At 56.7% G+C, this 25,930-nt stretch overlaps 1 protein-coding gene across 1 annotated transcript in view; it reads right to left on the bottom strand.

The window, feature by feature from the left end:
- Positions 1-331: 331 nt before the first annotated feature.
- LASP1 (LIM and SH3 protein 1) overlaps positions 332-25,930 on the bottom strand; it is a 34,760-nt gene continuing 9,161 nt past the window's right edge. The window contains exons 3-7 of the mRNA XM_009556682.2: positions 17,218-17,302; positions 7,552-7,659; positions 4,071-4,227; positions 3,876-3,973; positions 332-3,113 (exon numbers count right to left, since the gene is read on the bottom strand). Coding sequence (XP_009554977.2) covers positions 2,940-3,113; positions 3,876-3,973; positions 4,071-4,227; positions 7,552-7,659; positions 17,218-17,302 — 622 coding nt within the window. The 3' untranslated portion in view covers positions 332-2,939. The remainder of the gene's footprint in view (positions 3,114-3,875; positions 3,974-4,070; positions 4,228-7,551; positions 7,660-17,217; positions 17,303-25,930) is intronic.

Below are 25,930 nucleotides of genomic sequence, written 5' to 3'. Positions count from 1 at the left end.
CTGGCCCAGGTTGCCCAGAGCAGTGGGGGCTGCCCCATCCCTGGATGGGCTCCAGGCCAGGTTGGATGGGGCTTGGAGCAACACCAGTGGGAGGTGTTGGATCCATAGCAGGGGTGGGACTGGATGGCCTTTGAGATCTCTTCCAACCCAACCCATTCTACGATGATTCTCTGTCCCCAGGTTGGCTCCCAGCAGCGCTGGCGTTTCCCACTCCCAGGGGTTCCAGGCAGAGATGGAGATCCCAGCTCCATCAGCCTCCCCCGGCGCCGAGATCTCCATGTCCAAGGGAGCCAGAAAAGCGACCGCAATCAAAGCCAGCACAATCGGCAGGTAAAAATTATACTTTTATTTTTAATTCGAGTAAACCGGGGAGAGAATCGGTCAGTTTGTTCCATTTGATGGTTCGGTTAAAAAAGGCCAAATTGTGTTTTTTTACCAGTGGGTGCTCAACCCGACGGGAAGGAGTACACAAGGACAAACCCCAATCAAGCGATGGATCCAGAAGAAAACACGTTCTAAGCTCAGCACTGAGATGCAACCAGGAAAGCTGGGATGGACAAGATCTATTTTACACACGATGAGAAGCAATTGAGCTTTTACTTTTTTCTGGGTTTTTTTTTTTTACTATTTTCTTTGTTTCTTTCTTTTAAATACAGGTTTAGGTGCTTTTCAGCTATGAAAAAAAAGGCAAAAAAGTGCATAAGTTGAGAGAAAAGGCAGAAATCAAGCGGTAAGAGGTTGGTTTCCCATGGCAGGGAAGAAGGGGCAGAGCGTGGGAGGGGAGAATCGGGACAATGGTTTCCAGGTAGCATTAAAAAAAGGTTTATATACCAAAATGTAATTGCCCGTGTTATTTGGTCCATTAAAAAAACAGTTTATTCACATTGATACTCCCCCCCCTATTCCCAGACAAGAATGTGATTAAGAAGAGGATTAGCAGGGAGACGCAGGCTCCCCCCCTGCCCAGCCACCCCCTCTCCCCTGCTCTTGTGCTCGCTTGTTTTAGCACCAACCGGGATTCCCATCCCGTAAAGCCCATCCCGGCTTCTTCTGGGGTGCCGTTCTCACCCCGCGGCGACGACGATGCCAGGAGTCCCTGTCACTCTTCCCGTTGCAGCCGGCTGGGGAAGGAGTCAGGAACAAAATACTCCCATCTCATCATCTCAGGTCCTTCTGGTGGGTCTCTGCCCGGCCAGGAGTCCCTCCCCACCGGAGCAGCGTTTGCTCCAGCACCCCCTGAGCGTGGTCACCCCAACCCCAGCCACGAACCACCCCCGCAGTCCCACGTGCTTTGAGAAAGGGGACTGCAAGCACGAGGTGGTGGGATCCTCTCCATGAGACCGTCTCCAAGGATGTGTCCCCGGAGAGAGCCAAGGAATGTCTCAACTCAGCCACTTTGGTCCCTAGATTCCTTATTTTCCTTAAGGAATAGATAGAAGTGGCAGCTTCCCCTCGGAAGCTGGCCCTGCAGCCTGGCGTGGGGATGGTCCTCTCCAGCTGCCCAGTGTCCATGGCCCAGGCTGAGCTGCGAGTGGCCACGGAGCAATGGGAGTGCTGGAGGCAGCACAAAGGCATCACCGCTTCCCAACGTTTGGCTTCTCTGAGCCAGAAGAGCATCCTTCTCCCACCGTCCCCACACAGGCTTCCAGTTAGACCTGCCCCATCCATCTCCAGTACCTTCCAAGCCCAAAAGAGCAGGAGACAGGGATGTGCTATGAGATTTTTGGTCCACGACACCATCCCTAATGAGAAGTGGTCCCAGAACCACCACCACTGAGGAGCAGCGAGAGGTGCGGGTTGGCTCAGGGGGGCTGAACCCTGGTTTCCACCACTCAATTCCGAGCTGCCAGAGAGGACACGCACCCAGGATGGTCCCCAGTGCGGTGAAACAGAGGGAGGATCTTTCACACGAGGCTCGGAAGAGGCACAGGGACTGGAGTTGATCCTGCCGGCTCCCCAGACCATCTACCCATCTACCCTCAGAGGGTCCCAAAAGCCCCACAGCAGCACGAGAAAAGCAGGAAGGTTCTGAGTGAATTTGGGGAGCGACCACTGCCAAGAGAGAAAGAGGCTGTTCTTGGGGACCCCCGGCTCCTGCGCCCAAAGACAAACCTGGAGCGGGGCAGGGGGACGGGAGGGCGTAGCATCGCAGCGCTTCCCCTCAGCGTGGAGCCCAGCCCACCTCCAGCCCTCCAACAGGAGCAGCGCTGCGGCTACACCTTCACCTGCACCTTCCCAGCCCCTCGGCTCCATCCCGAGGGATGGAGATGCGGAATGAGGCAGCCAAAGCCCCCGCTTCGAAGGCCAAGGAGAAAGGAAGATTTTGTATAAGGATTTTAACCGTGAATGTTTTCCTGTTTTGAGGACTGAAGGGAGTGAAGACTGAATGGAAATGCTGCACAGGAGCCAGGAGAAGCAACGGGATGAGCCGGAGCAGTGCAGGGCGGAGGCTGCCAGCCCATCCCAGCCCTCGGAATGAGCACCCCTCACCTCATCCCTGCAGACATCGCTGCCCTCTGCCCATCCCTGCCAGGGCAGGAGCAATTTGGTCCTAACAGAGGGTCTCCTCCTCCCTTTGCGGGATCCTGGCTGCTTCCCTCAGCCGGGAAATGCCGGAGCGCCCGGGAGAGCCAGAGAGAAGGGAGACCTAAGGAGAAGGAAAGCTGCGGCGGTTTGGTCTCTCGAGCCCCCAGCATCCCTGGCAGACAGTCCCTCGGTCCCGACAGAGCTAAAACAAAGCTAAATTGGCAAGAGAAACCAGAGGCGGCTGCAGAAAAAGAGTAACCGAGACGTCAGGACGCGGCTCTGGTGGGCGATGGCAGAGCACGTGGGACAAGGGATGCTGGGGCAGAGAGAGAGACGCGCGCGCACACACACACGGGGGCCGGCGTGGGCCGGGGGCTCGGCTGTCAGCCACGTGCCCCGTCCCGTCCCGCGGCTCAGATGGCCTCCACGTAGTTGGCAGGGAGCATCCCTGTGTCGCCCGTGCGCTCCACCGTGCCGTACATCCATCCATCGTCGATCTGCTGCACGTTGATGATGGTGTCGCCATCCTGGAAGGAGACCTCGTCTTCGTCAGCCGCGTTGTAATCGTAGACGGCGCGGAAACGCTTCTGTGGAGAGAGAGAGAGAGAGGGGTCAGTGGGCATGGAGCATCCCTGTGCTCTGCCACGAGGGAGTCCCAGGGCAAGGACAGCGAGGCCAGAGGAGGCCACGGAGATGATCCAAGGGCTGCAGCACCTCCTGTACCCGGACAGGCTGAGAGTTGGGGATGTTCAGCCTGGAGAAGAGAAGGCTCCAAGGATTCCTTAGAGCAGCTTCCAGGATTGAAAGAGGCTCCGGGAAAGCTGGAGAGGGGCTCTGGATCAGGGAGTGCAGGGATAGGGTGAAGGGGAATGGTTATCGGCTGAGAGAGAAGAGATTGCAATGAGATCTTAGGGAGAAATGTTCTCCTGTGAGGGTGGGGAGGCCCTGGCCCAGGTTGCCCAGAGCAGTGGTGGCTGCCCCATCCTTGGGGGTGGTCAAGGCCAGGTTGGATGGGGTTTGGAGCCCCTGATCCAGTGGGAGGTGTCCCTGCCCATGGCAGGGGGTGGAACTGGATGGGCTTTGAGGTCCCTTCCAACCCAAACCATCCCACGATGCAATGATCCTAAGGAGCCACGTTGAGTCCCGTGCAAGAGCCCTGCGGGATCCAGGAGGTTTTTTCCCCAACGCGAGGATGCTGATGGAGCAGAAACCTGGCACTCAGCATTCAACCCAAGAGCCCCTTCGAAACACAGGAGAAAGGGAGCAAGCGGAGCAAACCCTGACCCTCAAGGGTGGAAAATGAGGAGCTGGCGGCGAGGTGGGCGCAGGGAGCCCTGGGCTGCACTCACCCCTGCTCCAGAAGGAGCGCTGCGCTGCGTAGAGGTTGGTGCCGCGGGCTCCTTGTAGCCGTAGGACTGGGACGACGGCTGCTGCTGCTGCTGGTAGCCTGGCGGGGGAAGGATTGGTCCATTATCCGGCGCTGGAACATGGGGGACACCGCAAAGCCCCTCGCAAAGAGCCGTCTGCGCTGCCCCCCGCCTCACCTGGGTTGCTGGGTTGGACGTGATGAGGCGGCTGATGCTGCTGCTCTGCGGGTCTCCGGTAATTGGTGCTCTCTTGGGAGTTCCTGCGCTCCAGCTCAGCACCCTCGCTGGGACTCGGGCCCATCCTGCTCCTCTCAAACTCTTCATGGTATTTGATCTACAGCAAAAGGAGAAGAAGGAGAGGTCAGAGCACAGCTAGGACGGCTCTGCTGTGAGGCTGAGCCCGGACCCCTCGGCAACGGCAGCAGCTCCTGCAGCCCTTCAGCACCAGAAACATCCTTCACCTCATCCCAGCTCATTTCATTCCGCTACCAAGGACTCTGCACGGCCCCCCCAGCGGCTTTCCTTCCCCCATCTCTCCAGGGACCCTCGCTCAGAGCCTGGTTTGTGGCATAAAAAGAAGGTTTCTGTGTCCGATGTCTCAGATATGCATTTTCTTCAGCTGTGGCTGAAACTTGGGCTCCCACACCCCGAGGCTACGGGAGAATGGAGCAAAAGTACCTTTTAGGAACCATCCCTTCGCACACACCGAGTCCTGTGTGCAACTCCCACGTCCAGTGGGTGCCGCGGAGGTTCCACTCCAACATCCACCCCCAGGTTTCTCTTTAACTGAAGCACAAAAGGGTCTCGGGGTTTTTTTTTCACTGAAGGAAACTCAAAGCAGATACCACCAAAGCCACCAGCACAGAGCCTTCCCCTGCAGCTGCTGGTAGGGGAAGGGTTAACTCAGCCGCCTGGGCGTGGGTGTAAAAATTAATAGCCATTTGTGTTAACGAATGCACTGCTGCAGGAAAGCACCTGGAGCCCATTTGTCTGCTGGTTAAACAGTTATTTACTGAAGGGCACTCCAAGAGGCTCCCTGCACAGGCAGGAGGCAGCGCCTGGAGCAGAGCCACCCTCCTAGGAAGGAGAACATCCCAGAATGAGCACCCTGTCCCGGGAATCCGAGCGGGGACAACTCAGGACGGCGTTTCCCAGCGGTCAGAGGCTCAGGTTTTGCACAGCTCCATCACCAGGAGGGTTTCCCCACATGCAGGACCCTCTTGGCATCTTCCACCATGAGAACTTTGGGACACCTCTGAGCTGCAGATGCGTTCACGCCCCGGCGAGCCGTGCCAGGCAGCCTCTTTGCTGCCCGTGCGCCTGCCCGGCTGCGCCCCTGGGAGCGAAAAGCTGCCCGCCGAGCCGGGCTTTCTGCAGGGAGGAGGTTTGTCTTTATTAAGTGGGTCACTGCCACCTCAGGCTGGCAGCCAGATGCCCACGGCGAAGCTGCTGAAAACCGCTACGGTGGCCAAGAGAGGGTGAAAGGGGCTGAGCAGAGCGAACCGGGCTGCTCACAGCTCTCTGCTGTGTTATTTAATGCCCCCCAAACCTCCAGATGCTCTCAAAAAGAGCAGCGCTTTCCGGAACAAAGCCCACAGGGTCCGTGGCAGGGAAGCTGTGCTCATCCTCTGCCAGCTCAGACCCCACTGAGACGCTGCCCCCAGGGAATATCTTCCAGCCAGGTCCGTTTCCCAAGCGGGAAGCCTTTCCCAGCCCTCGATGTCCTGCGCTTTGGGATGCAACATCCCGTAGCAATCCCAGGAGAGATCAGCCCTTGCCCCAAACTGCACAATGGGATCAGAAAAGGGAATAAACGACCTCCTCGTCCCGCTTTGCTGCGGTTTGTGTATGTGCGTGTGCCCCTGCGTGAGCTCCCGCTGCGGGTGGAGGCAAAGCTCTCCCTCTCCCTGCACTCCTGGAAGCACAAACCCTCGTCCCCTGGACACGCCGGGGGTGCAGACAGCAGCTCCCACCCCAGGGGCTTTGTCCCTACGGCAGGAACGCTCAAGGATGGAAAAGCGAGAGCGGCTCAGAGCACTGCCGAGCTGGGAGAAGCTCACAGAAGCCGTGGATGTCCAGGAGTTTTCTCATGCGAAGCTGTGCTCCAGGGGCGGGTTTACTGGTCAGGGAGAATCCTGCCTTCCCAGCTCTGCCTTCTGCTGGGCTGAGTTTTGCAACAGCTCCTGGACATCTGATAAGGAACAGCGTGACTTGCGCTAGCGGCTAAAGGTTAATTCACTCCCTGCGCTCGGCTGAAGGCAGATGCCACTGCAGTGCCACAGCGTCACGGAGCACAGGGTCACGTTTGGGCAGGGGACAGATCCGCCCCACGGCTGCCGCAGCCAGCGCCGCAGCTCTGTGTGCGAGCGTGCATCTTCCTCCCTCACCATGGCAACGCAGAGAGGTCCACGTCTGCCACGTAGAGCTCCACCAGCGCCCGGACGGCGGCTGCTGGGTGAAGCACGAGCTGCCACTGAAACCCGGGCATGGTTTGAACTTGGCTTTCAGAAACAGAAGAGCGGAGTTTCTTGCAGACGCAGGACAGAGCTCTCCTTCCAGAAGGTCAAAGGAGAACAGGGATGCTGCTGGAGGAACCCCTGCATCTCAGCATCGAGGCAAGAGGGAAGCTGTGCGTGGCCGGGGGACCTCGAGGAGCTCCCCGTAAGGCTGCTGTGGCTCGGTGGCCACTGTGAGATGTGGCTGTAGGTAGGAAAGGGGATGACGTTGCCTGTCCTGCAAGATGTGGGCTGTAGGTAGGAATATAGGCGATGTCGCCTGTCCCGTGAGGCACAGGCGCTACGTAGGAAAGCGGATGGCGGTGCCTGTCTTGCGAGAAGCGCGCACGAGGTAGGAAAGCGGATAACGTTGCACGTCCCACGAGATGCTGGCTGTAGGTAGGAAAGCAGAAGATGAAGCCTGTCCCGCGAGATGTTGGCACTAGGTAGGAAAGCGGATGATGCTGCCTGTCCCACCCTTGGGACCCTGGGGACTGCAACGCAGCCTCAGCACAAACCAACAACAGCAACGGCGGCAGCAGCAAATGCTCCTGAGAGCCGGATGGCTGGGAGGGCTCTGCAGGAGTTGACAGAAGAGAGGTCTGGCAGAGGACAGCCACAGCTGCACACGGACAGGAGGAAGAGGTGTGCCTTCGGCCACGGCTTCCATCCACAAAAACAAAGCAGAGAGAGCACAGGAGGGACCGAGTCCGTCGGGGGAACAGCGTGGGGATGGCCCCAGCAAGCCCAGACCCCGCAGTGCTGCCCACGCTGTGGGTCACGGTGACAACCAGGGGTGCACAGGACTTCCCCTGGTCCACATCTGCCCCCACCAAATGCCACTCTGCTGCTCCCCTCCCTGCTTCTCACAGACAACGTGGACCTGAGCACCTTCAGAGAACTGAAGGGCTCTGATACCCCTCTGGATACCTCAGATACCCCTGGATAATCCCTCGTATACCCTCAGCACAGAGGAGCCAGGAGAGGTGCAAGAGCATCACAAATACCCGAGAAGATTCACGCTGCCAGGCTTTCTCGATGCTGCAGCCTCGTGTGTCCGATAGCAGCCGTCGGAGCAAGGGTCCGCTTGGGCAGAGCCCCTCCAGCCTCCTCCGGTAGGAGGAAGGTCACGGCAATATCCCACACAGACAGAAGTTACTCACATTGCTGATCTGATCCTGAGTCTTTTTGATTCTCTGCAGCTCCGGAGTGTCGGCCACCACGCTGAAGCCTTTCCCCTTGTTCTTCTCAAACTCTTCCTTGTAGCGAATCTGGGTAGCAAGGAAAAAAAACCAATCTAGAATCATAGAATCATTAAGGTTGGAAAAACCCTCTAAGCTCACCCGGTCCAACCATCCGCCCAACCCCACCGTCCCTGCTAAACCATGTCCCAAAGTGCTACATCCATATGGTTTTTGAAGCCCTACAAGGACAGAGACTCCCCCAGTGCCCTGGGCAGCCTCTGCCAGGGCTTCACCACTCTGTCAGGAACGACATTTATCCCAATATCCAGTCTAAACCTCCCCTGGCGCAGCTTGAGGCCATTTAGACCCATACGCTTCAGGAGATGCAGCAGCTCTCTCCCAGAGCCTCTGCCTTGCTTGGGAGACCCCAACGCACTCCGTAACGGCGAAACGGGGCGCTGCCAGGAGCTGAAACACCCAAGCAGCTTCCCAGGCATCTGCTGATCTTGTTTCTCTTTCTGTGGGGTAACACAGATTTACTTTGAGTTTCCTGCTGGCCACCAGTGAGCCCAGGTCGTGTCCCACGGAGCGGCTGACCCACGGCAAGCCACCCGCCCGAGAGCCCCGAGGACCTGATGGGCTGTATCCAAGAGCCTTTCCATGTGGGGGGACGTTTCGCTGCCTCTAGCAAGGAATACACCCAGGAAGATCATAATAAAAGCAGAGGGTGGAGGCTGGTGAAACACAAGCATCCTCCTTTCTGTTTGCCGCACACCGACGTGAACATCCCTTCCCATCACACCCAGGAGCTGAAAAGTCCTGGTTTTCTTTGCTTCAAGACTGGAGTTTCCAGCCCTGCCAGGAGGGAGCTAACACAGCACACAGCCACAGCCCAGATGTGCATCCCAGCCCTCGACAGCCTCGGCTCTGAGGGTCCCATCCGGCCCCGCTCCGGGCAGGATCGCTGCTCCCACTCACGTCACGCAGAAGCAGAAGTGGCCTCTGCAGAAGCTGAAACCCAAGCGCCTGCTCGATGGCTCCAACAGGGAAGGAAGCAGCACGCAGCTGCGCATCCCGCCCCGACGCAGCAGCTTTGCTGACTTTCAGATCCGAGCGGCCAGAAAGACGCCCCACGTTCACGGTGGGGAGGAAGCAGATGTGCAGAGAGGCCTCCCGACCTCGTCACAAGGTTCTGGCCCTGCCCCAACGCCTGTCAGGAGCTGCTTCTGCCCATCTGGGTGGAAGTGTGGATCTGCTGGAGGGTGGGGAGGCTCTGCAATGGGATCGGAACAGGCTGGATCGATGGGATGAGGCCAATGGCAGGAGGCTCAACAAGGCCAAATGCCGGGTCCTGCACTTGGGGTACAACAGACTGGGGGAAGAGTGCCTGGAGAGCTGCACGGAGAAGAAGGACCTGGGGGTAATGGTTGACAGCGACTGACCATGAGCCAGCAGTGTGCCCAGGGGGCCAAGAAGGCCAATGGCATCTTGGCTTGGATCAGAAATGGGGTCACCAGCAGGGCCAGGGAGGGGATTCTCCCTCTGTACTCGGCACTGGTGAGACCACACCTCGAGTACTGTGTTCAGTTCTGGACCCCTCACCACAAGAAGGATGTTGAGGCTCTGGAGTGTGTCCAGAGAAGAGCAACGAAGCTGGTGAGGGGCTGGAGAACAAGGGTTATGAGGAGCGGCTGAGAGAGCTGGGGGTGTTCAGCCTGGAGAAGAGGAGGCTGAGGGGAGACCTTATTGCTCTCTACAACTGCCTGAAAGGAGGTTGTGGAGAGGAGGGAGCTGGGCTCTTCTCCCAAGGGACAGAGGACAGGACAAGGGGAATGGCCTCAAGCTGCACCAGGGGAGGGTCAGGTTGGACATCAGGAAGAAGTTCTTCACTGGAAGGGTCATCGGCACTGGAACAGCTGCCCAGGGAGGAGGTCGAGTCGCCTTCCCTGGAGGTGTTTAAGGAACGGGTGGATGAAGTGCTTGGGGACATGGTTTAGGGAGTGTTAGGAATGGTTGGACTCGATGATCCAATGGGTCCTTTCCAACCTGGGGATTCTGTGATTCTATGCGGGGAGGGAAGAGCCTTAAGGGATTCCATCTTATTGCCATCAACGCTGCCCCAGCCAGGATTCTCCTCCCCGGAGTTCACCTGGCGCACCGCGGACAGTCGTGTGGTGTCACAAAATGAAAAGGTCACCACTGCCTCTCACGAAAGCACATTCAAGCTGTGGGTCGCAGCAGCCTGGCTCTGCGTGTGCAGCGTGGGGCTGACGCTCACCCGCTCCGGCTGGTGAGAGGCTGAAGGCAGAGCTGCCGGTGGTGGGCAAAGAGGAGCAGGAGCTGCCTGGGATGAGGGAAGGCTGGAAGAGCAGCCGAAGCATCGCTCCCCGAGCAGGGAAACGCAGGGGCCGGACACCAGCAGGTCTGCCAGCACGGGCAGCTTCCCGTAACCCATCCCGCAGCCGGACACTGCCCGCCAGACGGATAGTTGGGAAGCTGGGCTGGCCCCGCCAAGAAAAAGCTCGCAGGATGAAGGCTGTGTTTGCAGATCGGCACCGCGCTGATGTGCCAAGATAAAGCTTGGAGGCAGCGAAGCAGCAGCGCTGGGGGAGGTGGGATAAAGCCGATTTCTTTCCGACACGTACTCCTACGGAGAGGCTCCTCCAGACCTCACATATTTGCCTCCCATCCAGACGGTAAGCCCAGCTGAGCCTGGAAACACCTTTCAGGAAAGGCTGCCAAACATTTTATAGCATCTTCTGGAGAAGCCAAGACACCTCTGCTGCCATCTGGGCTCTCCCACAGCTTTGCCTTGCTCCGGAGCGGGACCTGGCACAGCAGACGTGTCCCGGTCAAACCCTGCCAGGGCTGCGGGCATGTAGGACACCGTGGAGCAGGTCCTGCCCCATCCCTGGTCCAGAGCAGCATGGGAAACAAGAGATTTCCAGAGGAAAATGAGGCACGGCGGTTTCCATTTTGCACGGAAAAGGCCAGCTCTGGGCATCCCATACTCCAATGGCCCTGCCAGGAGGGTTTGTCGGGAGCAGGAGGTGCCGCCGGACACCAGCCCTGCCACGAGCACCCAGAGCAGAGCTCAGTGCTGGCTGCAGAGGTTACAGCGGGGCAGACACCCACAGCTCGATGCTTTGCTCGCAAACACAACATTTCCTCTTCCTATCCTGCAGGCTAAGACAAACGCAAGGTTTGAAAGCATATCAGAGCCCCTGCTGCCTCTTCACAGCCACGAGGTATCGCTGGAATCCTCAGATAGATGGTACGGACTGAGTCACGCCAGATCTCTAACTCTAATGTGACATTAGAAAGGAAAAGCTTAATGAAGCAGGCTGCGGAGTCGACCCTGGGAGGACAGTCACACAACTAAGATGCCAAAGCACATCAGAGGAACACGAGAGACAGATTTCAAGGCAGAAGCCTCCTTTTGCTCAAATTATAGTATCACAAAATAGGTTGGGGTGGAAGCGACCTCAAAGCCCATCCAGTGCCACCCCTGCCATGGGCAGGGACACCTCCCACTGGATCCGGTTGCTCCAAGTCCCATCCAACCTGGCCTGGAACCTCTCCAGGGATGGGGCACCACCACTGCTCTGGGCCAGACCATCAGCACCCTCATTGTGAAGAATTTCTTCCTAATATCTCATGTAAATCTCCCCCTTTTCCGCTTAGAACTGTCCTCCCTCATCCCATCCCTGCCCTCCCTGATCCAGAGCCCCTCCCCAGCTTTCCTGCAGCCCCTTTCAGTGCTGGAAGCTGCTCTAAGTTCTCCCCACAGCCTTCTCTTCTCCAGGCTGACCAACCCCAACTCTCAACCCCCTTTTTCTGGCTGGGGTAGAGAAAACAGCTCCAACACCACCGATGAGGAAGAAGCAGCCTTGAGCTGTTACCCTGTGGTTCCTCCCACCCGATGGTCACCAGCGCTGGGCACGACGCCCGTGACACAGCCCCGCACGGGGGATCAGGAGGGGGTGAGTCAGCCCCGGTTTGCTCAGAGGGGCCGTGTTTATCCTTTATCCCCTCTGCTTTCCATAAAGGCTGTTTTCCTTGAGAGCTCCGCAGCCTGCGCGGGGGATGCCGGTCCCGCTGCTGCGCTCGGAGATGCTGCTCAGGGCATCTCCGTAGTTTATCCCGCAGTCAACCCCAAGGAAGGCGACCCAGACACCCGCACCGGCTGCAAACACACAAGTTGATGAGCTGCAAGGAACGCAGGCTAAAAGGGAAAGAGTCACCAAGCGAGAAGCTGATCACAAGGCCAAGCAGTTCCTTTACCAAGTTCTGTATTTTTACCCTTATAAATCCACCCCCTTCCATCCTCCTTGGGTATTTTTACCCCTCGAAATATTCAGAAGACAGGAAATTGCAGTGGGAGGTGTCCCTGTCCATCACTGCAGGGCTGGAATCAAATGAACTTTAAGGTCCCTTCCAACCCAAACTATTCTATGAAATTAGCCCTTAAAAAAATGACGTATGAGGGTGCCTGACGGCAGAGGGGACCCAATCCAGGAGTTTTGGGGGGAAGATGCTGGTACCCAGGGACAGATCTCCCCCAAAACATCTCCAAGGCTGGTGCTCCCAGCTCGCTGGGGTTCCTGCACCCCAGCCCACGGAAATCAGGGCATCGCATGAGCATCAGGGATGCTGGGAAGAAGCAAGGAGACCACAAGGCAGATGCTGTCCCCATGCTCGGCACAGGGAAATTGCAGTTGAATAGGATCCAGGGTCCTTCCTGGCTCTGGCGCAGGAGAGGCGCAATCCTGCCGAGCTGGAGCCATCGGCAGGGCTGAGCAAGAAGGCCGGAAAGAGGGAGGAAACGTACAGACAAGGCGCTTTTCAGCTTCTCGCTGCCCTTATAAGGGCACCGGGGTACGCAGAGAAGAGTCTGGCAGCAGCGCTGGGTGGGTGGGAGAGGCGCCCTCCGACCCCCGGCGCTGCAGGAACCCCTCTTGCACACAGAGATCCCTTAGAGATCCAGGAATCCCTTAGAGATCCAGGAATCCTTGCTCCAGCCACGCTGGCGGGGTCCTGCTCCCTTTGCTCCCTCGCAAACTGGAGGGCAAGCGACCCCGGGTGAAAAAGAAGGACAGAAGCATATGGTTTGATAGGTTTCTCCTGCCAAAGCTGCCGACCCACGAAGCCGCTCCTGTCGCTCCGGCTCATCGCTGCCGTTCATCCACACACTGAATGGTTCTGCCTCTCTGCTCCGCTCTGGTGAGACCCCACCTGGAGCTCTGTGACCACCTCGGGAGTCCTCAGCACAGGGAGGACATGGAGCTGTTGGAGTGAGGCCAGAGGAGGCCACAAAGATGATCCGAGGGTTGGAGAACCTCCTGGATGAGGACAGGCTGAGAGTTGGGGTTGTTCAGCCTGGAGAAGAGAAGGCTGCAGGGAGACCTTAGAGCAGCTTCCAGCACTGAAAGAGGCTCCAGGAAAGCTGGGGAGGGGCTCTGGATCAGAAAGGGCAGGGACAGGATGAGGGGAACAGTTTTCAGCTGAAAGAGGGGAGACTGAGATGAGATCTTGGGGAGAAATGTTCTCCAATGAGGGTGGGGAGGCCCTGGCCCAGGTTCCCCAGAGCAGTGGTGGTGCCCCATCCCTGGAGGGGTTCCAGGCCAGGTTGGATGGGGCTTGGAGCGACCGGATCCAGTGGGAGGTGTTGGATCCATGGCAGGGGTGGGACTGAATGGGCTTTGAGGTCCCTTCTGACCCAAACCATTCCATGGTTCTATGATGCAGACAGTGCTGCATCCACACCTCATTCCATCATCATCATAAAAAAAACGGGATCCACGACTAATTTCCCTGGAGGAACTCTTCCACAGCAGGAAGGAGGAGGATGACTTGTGCATCCGTGCATTATCCGAAGGGAGCCGGAGCAGCCCTTCTCACACATCACAACCCCTCACAGTCTCAGCTCAAGCACATGAAACCCTCCTTGTGTCCACATCCTCGATGTCACCAGCAGCAGCTCCGAGGTGACAGCTCCTGTAGGATGGACAGGAGATGGGCACCTGCCTCCCACTCCATGGGAGCCTCCAAGCAGGAAGGGCTGTGCCCAAAACCACCCATTTTAAGAGCCTGGAAGAAAAGCCACAGGCCGGGAACTTGCAATTTCCTTCCCGCACGTGGGAAGAGAGGCCATAAAAAAGGGCTGCAGGCGTAAAAGCTGTCACTTTAGAGACTCATTTAGCCACACGAGAGAGATCATTATCCAACATCTACCAGTGACCAGAACAGAAGACGCCTTCTCAGCAGACACAAATAGCAGAGACAGCGGAATCGCCATGAAACCGCTCCGGCTCGGCACGCAGCTGCCCCATCCCCACCTCCCCACCCACGGCACAGCTCCGCTGACCCACTGGCTCTTCCAGTCACACCAGAAGGGACAGGGAGTGTATTTTCGGTGAGAGAAAAATACAGGAGCAGCCTTCCTCAGGGTTCTCCACGAGGACAGCGATTCTCCGGCCCCACGTGAGCTCTGCTTCGGAGCAACAGGAGAAACCGGGAGTGATGATGCCCAACGTCACTACAGAACAACCTCCACCAGTTGAAACCCCTCACAGAGGACACAGACCCAGCAACCTGTCTTCTACTACAGCTCCCGGCTGTTTCCAGCCACAGCTTCTCCAGAAGGACCTGCGCTCAGGAAAGCCTTGTGATGAGCACGACAGGCTCGACAGTTGAGCTTGGCCGGCAAATGCAAGCTTGAATGCACGATGTGACTGCTCACGTAGCCCCGATGCTGCTCCACAAGGGATTTTACTACAAGATCCACGCACAGAGCTCTGCCTGTCCCAGCAGCTTCGGCCAGGAGGTGCTTTTTAGGTGGCACTGGAAGCAGCAAAGTGTCCTGCCAGGTTGTCATCACTGCAGAGCGGAGCCAGCAGCCCTTCTCCAGGAGCCTCTCCCTGTCCCAGCTAACAGCTCCAGCTCACCCCGTTCATTTCCAAGACTGTGAACCCCTCTGCCTGCTCTGGAAGGGCTGCAGTGACCTATTCCAGTCCCCAGGGAATTGCTCGGCTCCTGCAATTAGTAAGAAGGGATTGTCAATGAACCAGAGCTGCTGCTGCTAACGTTAGAGCCGGAGTGCTTTAAGAAATACAAATGTTTGGCATTTGGAAAAGAGGAGACTCCCTTTGTAGGTAGAACAAAGGCAGAGAGGAATTAAGATCTTATCTGAAGCGTGTTTAGGATCTATCCTCCCCAGGGCGCAGGCATTTCAGCCTGGCAGCTTCCACCTGGTTCAGCTGTGCAACCTCCCTCCCACTGGTCCCCCATTCCTCCCACTGCTCCCCCATTCCCTCCCGCTGCTCCCCCACCCTTCCCACTGCTCCCCCATTCCTCCCGCTGCTCCCCCACCCTTCCCACTGCTCCCCCATCCCTTCCCACTGCTCTCCCACCCTTCCCACTGCTCCCCCATCCCCTCCCACTGGTCCCCCATCCCCTTCCACTGCTCCCCCATCCCCTCCCCAGCAGCCTCTCTCTTCTCTCTCCTGCTCACAGAAGTCCCACTTTGCAGCTCATCCCAGCACTGACGGTGCCCGGCAGACTGGAAGACCCTTCCTGCACCCCAGCCCTTCTTCCAAGGTGTTCCCATACAACCAGGAATGCAGAAGGCATTCCTACCCCCCTGTGCTATCCCAGCCGCAGCCCCTGTTGAGGTCCAGGAGGTGGGCAGGACCACATCCCTCCCAGGGCCATCGTTCCTCCTCCTGTTTGAGTGTTGGTGACCACCTTCTGGAGGTGCAGGCTTGAAAGAATAAAGACACCCCCTCCATCGGGTTTGCTTCCAGCCTCCTCCCACACCCCACAAGGAGCTGAAAGTCCCAACCAGCTACAAAAAAAGTGCCGGCAGTGGAGTCCGCTCCCTCCCCGGGGTCTCCTTTAATAAGCAACAACTAACGAAGAGCCTGAATTCATTGTAAGAACAGCGTTGGAGATTCCAGACCACTCGGTGCAGCAGGATCTTGATTGTTACCATGGAAAAACAACCGTGTGCCCTCAACCGCTCTACGACGCACAAAGCCAGGCTGAGCTCTAGCTCTAACCTTGAGCCAGGCTGCGCTTGCGCAAGCCAAGGAGCTGTTGGGCAACTCCCTCTGCGGAAGGGACTTTGCAAAAGGCCAGGTTTCAAAATTCAATGCTGGCTGCACGGGAGTTCTATCTGCTCACAGGTGAGGTCCTGAGGTTCTCCCTCCTCCTCCAGTGGGAGGCATTCCCGGGCAATTTGCTTTTCAGCTCCTGACGCTTAGTCTAATGGGAAGAGAAAGAATCATAGAACGTTTCTGGCTGGAAAGGACCTCAAAGCCCATCCAGTCCCACCTCTGCCACGGGCAGGGACACCTCCCACGGGATCCGGTTGCTCCAAGCCCCATCCAACCTGGCCTTGAACCCCTCCAGGGATGGGGCACCACCACTGCTCTGGGCAACCTGTGCCTCCCCACCCTCAAAGCATTTCTCTCTAAGATTTCATCTCAATCTCCCCTCTTGCAGCTTAAAGAAAGGTCACAGCATCCTTCCCAGCACAGCAGGGAGAGGCGGGCACTGATCCCAAGGAATGACTGCTCACCCTGCAAACACTACATCAAATCCTCCGCTGTCCTCCCTCCGCCCAGGGCTGACACTGCTACACCACCAAACTGAGCCAACGTGCCTCGCTGACACCACTCCGGGCAGTCTTTTTACCCCTTTTCAAAGGAAAAACTGAATTAAATAGATTCCCAGAACAGTTGCCACATCCTGCGCTCCCCCACGAGACGCTGACTCAAGCCAAAATTGCCGCTGGATGCGTTTTCTTCCAGCACAGCGTACTCCAAGCACACGTCTGCAGTGGTGTGACATCAAAGTTCCTAACAACGGTTCAGGGCATCATCTCAGCAGCTCCATCGCAGCAGAGTGAACTCCCACGAAGAAGGGTCACCCACCAGAGCTGCCCGTTTCTGTGCTGACCTTGCCCTTCCAGTGCTTCCTCTGCAAAAAATCGAGGCTCCTTTTCTGTTCTCGGCGGCTCAGAGCAAGAGAAGGAAGGTCCCACCCAAGCGACCAGTTCCCACCATCCAGAGTTAATCAACAGGAGAACCCAGCCCACAGCCACACGCGCCAAGGCCGGGGACTTTTGCTGATCCAAGGACAACCTCAGGGCATAAAACAGGGCACGTCTGGACAACGCCCTTCTCAAACAGGCTCTTCTCTTCCCACTTAGAGAAATAAATCCTTATCTGCGCCAGTCGTTATCCCCTCTATCTGTTTATTTCTGCTTGCCGGAGTTTTCAAGCCCTACAAGATTCGGGTGTACCCAAAGCCCTGGAGAGTCAGCGCCTGTCCGGATGAGGTCGTTTGCCGTCTCACCTCATCGTGTGGCTGGATGGAAACTGGGAAAAGATCCCTGGTGCGAGGCATGGACTGGGAGAGGCAGACTGCCTGCCAGACCCTTCCCACCTCTAGGAGCTCCCAGTAGCCGTGGATGAAAACCAAAGTAAATACAGCTGAGATGGGTGAGCCTTGAGAGGAGGGACCCACACCCCACACCTGCCTCTCCCTCCGGTGTGCGAGGGCGTAGGAAAGCACCAGAGCACGGGAGAACGTTGGCGTAAAGTACGGCGACGCCGGGTGAGGAGAGCCCCACGCGCTCACCTGGCTCTGGAGCTCGCTCTGCTGCTTGAGGCGCAGGTTCTCGGGAGTGTCTGCCACCATGGTGAAGGACTGCTTCGGGTAGTGTCTGGAGAGAGAAAGGAGAGGATTAGGACAATATTCCTTATGGACACGACCAGGCTCACAGCTCTTTCCCACCCACCCCATAGCGTCCAGGAGAGCCAAGAGCTGCAGTTCCGCTCCAGAGCATCGCAGGGAGCAGCAGCACAACCGGGGCTGGAGGCACCTCAACACGCAGCTTTAGCAGCAGCCGCTTGGGACGACGGCTCCTTCTCACCACGCATGGTCCTCTACACCCAACACCCACCTCGCCAGATCCACGTTTCTCACTGAGTTCTCAGAATCTCTCATATTAAGCTGCAAGAGGGGAGGTTGAGATGAGATCTTAAGGAGAAATGTTCTCCTGGAAGGGTGGGGAGGCCCTGGCCCAGGTTGCCCAGAGCAGTGGTGGTGCCCCATCCCTGGAGGGGTTCCAGGCCAGGTTGGATGGGGCTTGGAGCAACCGGATCCGGTGGGAGGTGTCCCTTGATGGGCTTTGATAGGAGGTGGAACTTGATGGGCTTTGAGGTCCTTTCCAACTCAAACCATTCTATGATTCTATTAACTTCAGCTAAACTTCACCGGTACTTTTATAAAGAAAAAAAGGGGAAAAAGAGGAGGATTTTTTCCAGGGGTTAAAGCCATTCTAGGTTTGTGCCTGTCTGACTGCTGGAGAGACCTTAACACATCTTGAAGGCTTTCAATTTCGTATTAAACAGCCCTCGGGGTAACATCAGTCCAAGCAAATGCTGCTAACGCTCTGATTTACAACAGCTCTGCCCGTTTCACTGCTTCAGCTGTCAGAGGAGAGCAGGGTGGGTTTATTTGCTTATTTTACTGAAGTTTCAGCCGCAGAAGCCTGTGGTTTCCTGGTGCTGCAGAATACGAGCCTGGCACTCCAGAGGAGGCTACAAAGATGATCCGAAGGATGGAGCACCTCCCGTAGGAGGACAGGCTGAGAGAGTTGGGGTTGTTCAGCCTGGAGAGGAGAAGGCTGCGGGGAGATCTTGGAGCAGCTTCCCAAGAAAGCTGGGGAGAAGCTGTTTACAAAGGCTTGGAGTGATAGGACGAGGGGCAATGGGGATAAACTGGAGAGGGGCAGATTTTGATTAGACATAAGGAGGAATTTCTTCACTATGAGAACGATGAGGCACTGGAATAAGTTGCCCAGAGCAGTGGTGGCTGCCCCATCCCTGGAGGGGTTCCAGGCCAGGTTGGATGGGGCTTGGAGCAATTGGATCCAGTGGGAGGTATCCCTGCCCATGACAGGCGTTGGAACTGGCTGGGCTTTAAGGTCCCTTCCAACCCAAACCATTCCATGATTCCCTCACCAGAGGGCTACACAGCAAACTATGGGACTGCTGCAGCTCCCACCCCTTCCCAGACCACATGAAACGCGTCTTTGTGGGTCTCAAGAAGCCTCTGGGCTGTGCTTTGTGACGCTGTGTCCTCCGGCCTCAGCAATTATCTATTTATGGGATCAGCATTAGCACCTCTGCCCAAGGCTAATCGAAGTGTGACCAAATGAGGGTAAACGAGCAGAAAACCAGCTGCCCGTGGAAGAGCCTGGCTGAAAACTGCTGCCTTGAAACGGCAGCGTCGGAGCAGGACAGTAACAGACAGGCAACCACAGACCTGCAAGAGCAGCACATACCTCAGTAAAGCAGCAGTGCAGGAAACACGAGAATAAAAATAGCTGCCTCAGCCTCACTGAAAAAATAAAGAGAACCCCCCCTCCACGCACACAGAAACCAAACAATGCAGATGTGGTTTGCAGAAAGGGGAAAATACAACTCAGCAAGCAGCAGCTCCGTGCCTGCTCCCCTCCCCAGCACAGCAGCAGAATGCATCCTCCAGCTCAAAAACTGCAACTGCCCTGCTTTAGGTCTGGTCCTGCTGGACAAACCCCACTGCCACGGCCCATCACCACCATCCCAACTGCTTTGGGGAGGTGGTCCAGCTTTAGGTCTGGTCCAGCTTGAGGTCTGGTCCAGCTTTAGGTCTGGTCCAGCTGGACAAACCCCACTGCCACGGCCCATCACCATCATCTCAGCTGCTTTGGGGAGGTGGGAGTCAACACCAGGGTCCCACAGGGATGGGAAACGCCGCCCATCCATCCCATGAGCATCTGATGGGTGAGGACCGGGAGACCCCAACATATGGGGAGCACAGAGGATGCAGCTCCAAATAAGCCTAAATTAACCGTCCCCAACCCCACAATGAGATCGCAACGGACAAAGAATCAGTTTTAGACAAACAGCAGATCACAGACTGCTTGAAGGATATTGTTTAATCTCTGGTTAGATTAATCTGATTAGAGGGGATATAATACTGTGTGCTCAGGCTCCCTTCCCCGCTACCTCCGGGCATCGGTGCGCCTGGGATCGCTGCGATACAACATCAAGGCAGATGTTCCATAAAGCTACAGCAGAGCTGTAGGAACTGGATGGGCTTTGAGGTCCTTTCCAGTCAAAACCATTCCATGATGTTACGAAGAGGGGAAAAAAGCCCTTCTCACCACGCATGGTCCTCTACACCCAACACCCACCTCGCCAGATCCACGTTTCTCACTGAGTTCTCAGAATCTCTCATATTAAGCTGAAAGAGGGGAGGTCGAGATGAGATCGCAAAGCTGACAAAACCCCTTCTTAGTAGCCAAGAGCCTTTGGTGGCCGAGGCGGTGCTTGCCCAGGGGGGGCTGCAAATAACAGCCTTTGCTCAAGGGGTGCTGCACCCCAGCCACAGCCCAGGGACGAATTCTTCCCCCTTGGGAAGGGGCAGCACAGGTAACGGCTACGAGGAGGCTGGGACCTACTGGGCAGAGTCCAGAGCCACCACCACCACCATCACCAGCAGGAGTTGGGCGTTATTTTGTCCAAACCACAATTAGGCAACTGCTGGGGGAGCTGGGGCTTAATTAACAGTCGTGTTAATCTAATAAGTGCACTACCTCAGCTCAGAGGGGCATGAGAGGACAGCTGAGAGACGCGTCTCTTGTTTTACCCCAGTCACCGCTCACATCCTGGAGCCTCTTCCTGAGTTTCTTGGAAGTCACTGCCTGACTCGCACCAAGGTCAAAGAAAACAAAGGCACCTTTTAAGTACAAACAGCTCAAAACCCCAAACACCCTCCCAGATCGCTAATTCACCGTTTGCAGATCAGGTCTGGAAGGCAACAGGTAACACAGACCAGACGTGATGTGACGATGGGAACGGAGCTGCGTCCCGGTCCTACAAGGAGAGCTGAGCGCCATCCCCACCGCCCGGGGTGCTCACAAATCCAGATGACTTTCCTACTGCTCAGCAGCAGCTTTTACAGAGATCCCCAACTCTAACAGCCCCGTTCCCTGCAGGGCACAGGGATGAAGGGCTGCACGCAGCCCCCCAGGCTGCCAGGAAAGCCCCACGGGGAGACACGGGGCTCCCACAAAGGACAAATGTGAGATTTAAGTTGTGTGCACTCCGAGGCAGAGCCGCGTTTACAGCTCAGCGACGGCCCAGGAGCTCCTGTACAATCCGCTGGTGCTGCCAGCCGAAATCATCCCATTGCCATGGCAACCACATCCCATGCCCTGGGCACGCTAATAACGCCTGGGAGAAGATGAGTCCCCGACAACCACCTCCGGATGTAGGGAGGAGGGAAACCCCAGTCCCTGCGAGGGCTGGAAATGGAGAATTCCATCCCAGTGGAGCTGAGGAACTGGAAAGCCATAGATGGAAAATAGAAACAATAAAAACCATCAGAAAGAGAGCAAACAGCTCAGCTTCTCGCACTGACGGGAACGCCGTGCCCACAGCAGGCTGCGTCCTGGTGAGGGAGAGGAAGAGACCGTCGGAGAGCACACAGACTACGCTAGAATGAGGTTTCCGCATCCTTTAGATTTTGAGGAAACCTCCCAAGGATTGGAGGCAGCTTTTTGCTCAGCCCTGAGCCCCTGCAGGCTGCTGTTAGGATGCTGCAGTAATCCACCCGCCTGCACCAGGCGTAGGATGAGATGCACACGCTGAGCGCCTTCCCTTAAGATTAGGCATCGCTTTTCGCCCCAGCTGATGAGATAAAGAAAAGGCATTTCAGTCCTTGGGGAATTTAAAGCTGGAGGTTCCCCATGCGGGAGCGGTGACAGCCCCCTCGCTGCCACAGCCAGCGCTTCCCCCTGCCCGGATCCGTGCCACACACCAGGGAGGGGGAAAACCAGCTCCTGTGCATGAGAATCAGCCACAAGAACAGTCAGCAATAAATTAAAGCTTAATGAGAAAGCAGTGAGTGAATTGCCTTGGGTTGGGAGCGCGGGAGGCGGCGTGCGCGTGGGAACAGGGTGGCTGCGGGATCTGCAGCGAAGATGGGCTCATCCCTCGGGTGGTCTCGTGGCGGAGAGCAGAGCCGCTTCTCCCCTTTCTCACAGTCAAAGCCAAGGATGGAGCAGAGCTGTGGGTCCTCGCTGCCCTCCCCCAGCCGTCACCAGAAATAGGTCTTGGCTGAGGAAGCAGGGAAGGGGGAGGGTGCTCATTGCTCAACCTGCCTCGCTCTATCAGAAACTACGTGAGCAACACACGCCAAACCCACCCGTGCGATTCCTGAACGGGGACAGGAGCCAAAGGCTTCCAGAAGTGGCACCAGCAGGAATTTTAGTGCCCTCCATGCAGCGCTCACCCCAAAGTCCATGGAGGAAAAGGCTTCCTGCCAGCAGCGGCAGAAGGGATCACGCTCCAAAAGCTCACCTGGCTGCAGCCGGCGGGTTCCTGGCCGGCATCACACGCGTGTGCCCTCCCGGGACAAGGGCACACCTGCCCCGACGCCCTCCTCCTGCAGAAACACTCCTTTCCCAAGTTAGTGCAACAGGTAGGGAACCGCGCAGGGAACAACGGTCACTTTAAAGGAAGAAGAAGCCCTGAAGGGCCATGAGAAAAACCTTCCAGGCACAAATGGCCGAGAAAACAAACAGGGGAAGCTGCTTCCAACCATCTGCCTCTGACAAACTGCAAGGAAATAATTAGTCCCACGCACCCTTAGATGTGACATTTGCGTAAAGTCTGCTGCTAAGCAAGAGCTACCCAGGCAAAAATCAGTCACCTTTCTAGAGCACATGGGAGCCAGGGGAACAAAAACATCTGCGTGAGCTACCCGGAGGGAGATGCCCTGGTTCCTGCTTCTGATGGATGCTGCAACAAGACACAAACACTTTGCTCCTGTTTTGGAAGGAGCATCGCAGTGTTTTCCCTGCCTGAGGGTGCAGGGATGCGGGAGGATGAAGCAGGAGCCAAGTTTCAGTGTGAACGCTGGTGCTCCATAGCTTTGGAGCCAGGGACTGGAAACCAGGCGGGATGCAGGCAGGGTGAGCTCACACCGAGCCCTCGGAATGCCCACAGCTGCTCTAGACATGGATTATTCGAACAACCGACGGCGAGGAAGCTGCTGGTCTCGCGGACAGAGCCGCCAGACGGACGGCGGATTGGCCTCACACTTTGGGGTCTCTCCTCGCAGACACTGCTGGCATCCATCCTCTGCCTGATTAGAGGCTAACGAAGAGGACACCCAGCTGCCTCCCTCCCCCCATCGCCATCCCCGCCGCGGGGGGCTGCTGTCAGATTAAGCGAAGCGGCACGCGAATATGTGGGGCAGAGGGACACGTGACGGAGCGAAGGCTCAGCCCTTGGGATGGCGGCGGCAGCATCGTCTCCTTGCTCGGGGAAGAGAGAAAAATACCCCCCCCCCCTCAGTCTGCAGCTCCGCAGACCTCGGACGATTGCACCCATCCGCAGAGATGCTACGGAAAGCCACCCCGGGGCAGAAATAACTCAGGAGGAGCACATGGGTGGCCCAAAGCTCCAACTTCCAGGTTGTTTGCCCCAGCGCGGCGTGGGGCATCGCCCCTCCCAAAGACACAGCCCAGAGCTCTTTACTTTTTTTCCATTTCTTTTCCTTTTCTGCATCACAGCAACACCCCCAGCCAGGCAGGGGCCATCCGCAGAGGGGATGGATGCTCACCACCCGCTAAAACCCAGCAAAACTCCATCCTTCCAGCAAAAAGAGGAGCTTTTCAGCTCACAGCACAACCCCGCGCATGAGCCCTGGGTGAGGTACCTCAGCAAGGCTGTGCTGGTCCAGCTACAGCCACCACAGAGGAGGCTTTTTGTGTGATGCTGCTAAATCAGGTCAATCGAGTCTCCTCTGTCCAGACAGAGCCCGTCTGGCTCCTGCGCGAGGAGCTGCTCGAGTACAGGAACTCCGAGGCAGAGAGAAGTTTACGCTGCTCTTAACAGCGAGATGCAGGGTTCCCGTGGGAGATGGGTCCTTCTGCTCTTTGCATCTCACAGCCAAACCCTGAGCAGCTCTGCTTTCTCCCCCAGCATCGCCATGGACACCCTGGCACAGCCAAACGAGGTTCATTTGAGCGATAGCTGCAGGACCAAACACAAGGCTAAGGTAGGAAGCTCCTCCGTTAGGGACATTAGGGAGCAAACACAGCCCCCTCCTCCAACACAGCATCCAGAAACAGCCCCACACCAGCTCTCGGTCCCAGTTTCCTTGGGACCCATCCATCCACAGCACCTGGGTAGTATTTTCACCCTCGCAGACCCAAAGGTGCAGCGTGAAGGGCAGGCACATCAGCGATCTCACCTACAGATTGATGCGAATCTCCAAGCACTCACACCCCAGTCCTGCCCTAAAAGCAGCATTCGCCCCTCAACTTGGCTTCCCGGGAAGGCAATTCAAGTAGCAGCGCTCATATTTCTACCTTTGGAGCTGCACATGAGCTGGAGATAAGAGTTAAAGTCCCCTCCGATAAAGAGAAACTGGTGGGACACATCCGTCAAAGCTCATTGAGGTGCAGCATGGCATGGTCCAGCTGCTCTGCAAAGAGCCAAGAGATGCAAGACCCACGCTCTGCATCTTCAGGGTGACTCAGAATCCCATCTCTGCTCCTACAGCAAGGCCAGTTTACACCATAGATGTGTGAGATGACGGAGTGTTTAGAAGAGCTTCTCCAGCTCCAAGTGTTGCTTGTATTCAATCCAGGCTGCATTAAGCAAGTGCTTTTGGCAGCCCTGTCCAGAGAGGAGCAGCAGCAGCACAGATTTTAGCCCTGGATGCAAACACATCGTCCCTCTCTCACCCCCAAACCCGCACAGCCGAGGGGAAGACGGTCACCTTTGTGCAGCTGGATCAGAGTTTCGGAAAAGAAGAGTTAAACAAAGGAAGTAATAGGCTCAGCTCTGCCAAAAGGCTCCTAAGTTCACATCCTGCCTTTCAAAGAGTCGCTGATTCTTGGGGACAAGCTTTAAAAGAAAATAAACTGTTCTCTTCTTTAATAATAAAAGCAGCCTCGCACGGCTTTGCAGAAGGGTTGCAAACATCCGACTACAAAAGAGCAGGCTGCAGGGATCGACTCCAGTTCCTCCCAGGGTTTTCGGGAAGAGGCTGCCAACACGGCTGGGCCAACCCTCCACGTGTGCAGCTCCTGCCTTCTCCTCCGCTCACAGCCTGCCTCAAAAATGGCTTTGCGTGATGTAACTCAGAGCAGAACTTTGCAGGGTACCACTTCCCAAAGACCCTCCCATTGCTCACCCAGCGCTGCTGGTGCCAGTACAGGGCTGGAGGAGATGAGAATAGGGAAGGGGTTGGGTTGGAAGCCCAGCCAGTTCCACTCCTTGCCATGGATCCAACACCTCCCACTGGATCAGGGGCTCCAAGCCCCATCCAACCTGGCCTGGAACCCCTCCAGGGATGGGGCACCACCACTGCTCTGGGCAACCTGGGCCAGGGCCTCCCCACCCTCACAGGGAAACATTTCTTCCTAAGATCTCATCTCAATCTCCCCTCTTGCAGCTCCAAACCATTCCTCCTTGTCCTATCCCTTCACTCCCTGATCCAGAGCCCCTTCCCAGCTTTCCTGGAGCTCTTTTCAGTCCTGGAAGCTGCTCTAAGGTCTCCCCGCAGCCTTCTCTTCTCCAGCCTGAACAACCCCAACTCTCTCAGCCTGTCCTCATCCAGGAGATGCTCCAACCCTCGGATCATCTCCATGATTCCCCTCTCCCCGCAGAGATGCTCAGAGAGCCCATCCCCAAACACAGAGGTGAGGGAGAGGCTCCCTGTACCCCGATTCCTCGGAGCTGCGGTTCCCCCCCAGCACCAGCAGCATATGGGCAGGACAGCTTTCATTTACAGCGAGGCGAAAAGCAGAGTCTGTTCAGAACTGCACGGCACGCAAAGTGTGCACACCAAGACAGAAAGGCAGCTCTCATCCAGAAACTCAGCACAAATAAAGCATGGGATAAACACCTGGACTCCGTCCCAGCAGCACAGTTGTTCCTCTTTCCCTTCCTGCCTCCCCCTAAACTTGGAAGATCACTTTATTAATGTAGTAGGCTGCTACCAGATGGAGCGCAGAGGGATGCCAAGAACAGATCACTGCCTCCTTGTGAAGCTCAGAGCCGCTCACTAACTTTTTCCAAGCAGGGAGTTAGCCCAGAGGTATCCAACTGCTCATTCAGAATGGAAAAGTGAGGACTTCAACCACGTGAAATCCACCAGAGAGGTTCTTCAGGTCATTAAAAGGTTTTTACAGCTCCCGTTCGGAGTTGCTGAGCTCCAGGTGCTGCTGTAGGTGAGCCAAGCAGGGTGGGAGCCACTTGCCCTGACTCAGTGAAGAGGAATC

The sequence above is a fragment of the Cuculus canorus genome, chromosome 25 (genome assembly GCF_017976375.1).
Source record: "Cuculus canorus isolate bCucCan1 chromosome 25, bCucCan1.pri, whole genome shotgun sequence".
NCBI lineage: Eukaryota > Metazoa > Chordata > Aves > Cuculiformes > Cuculidae > Cuculus > Cuculus canorus.
This window is presented reverse-complemented; position numbering and strand designations above follow the sequence as displayed.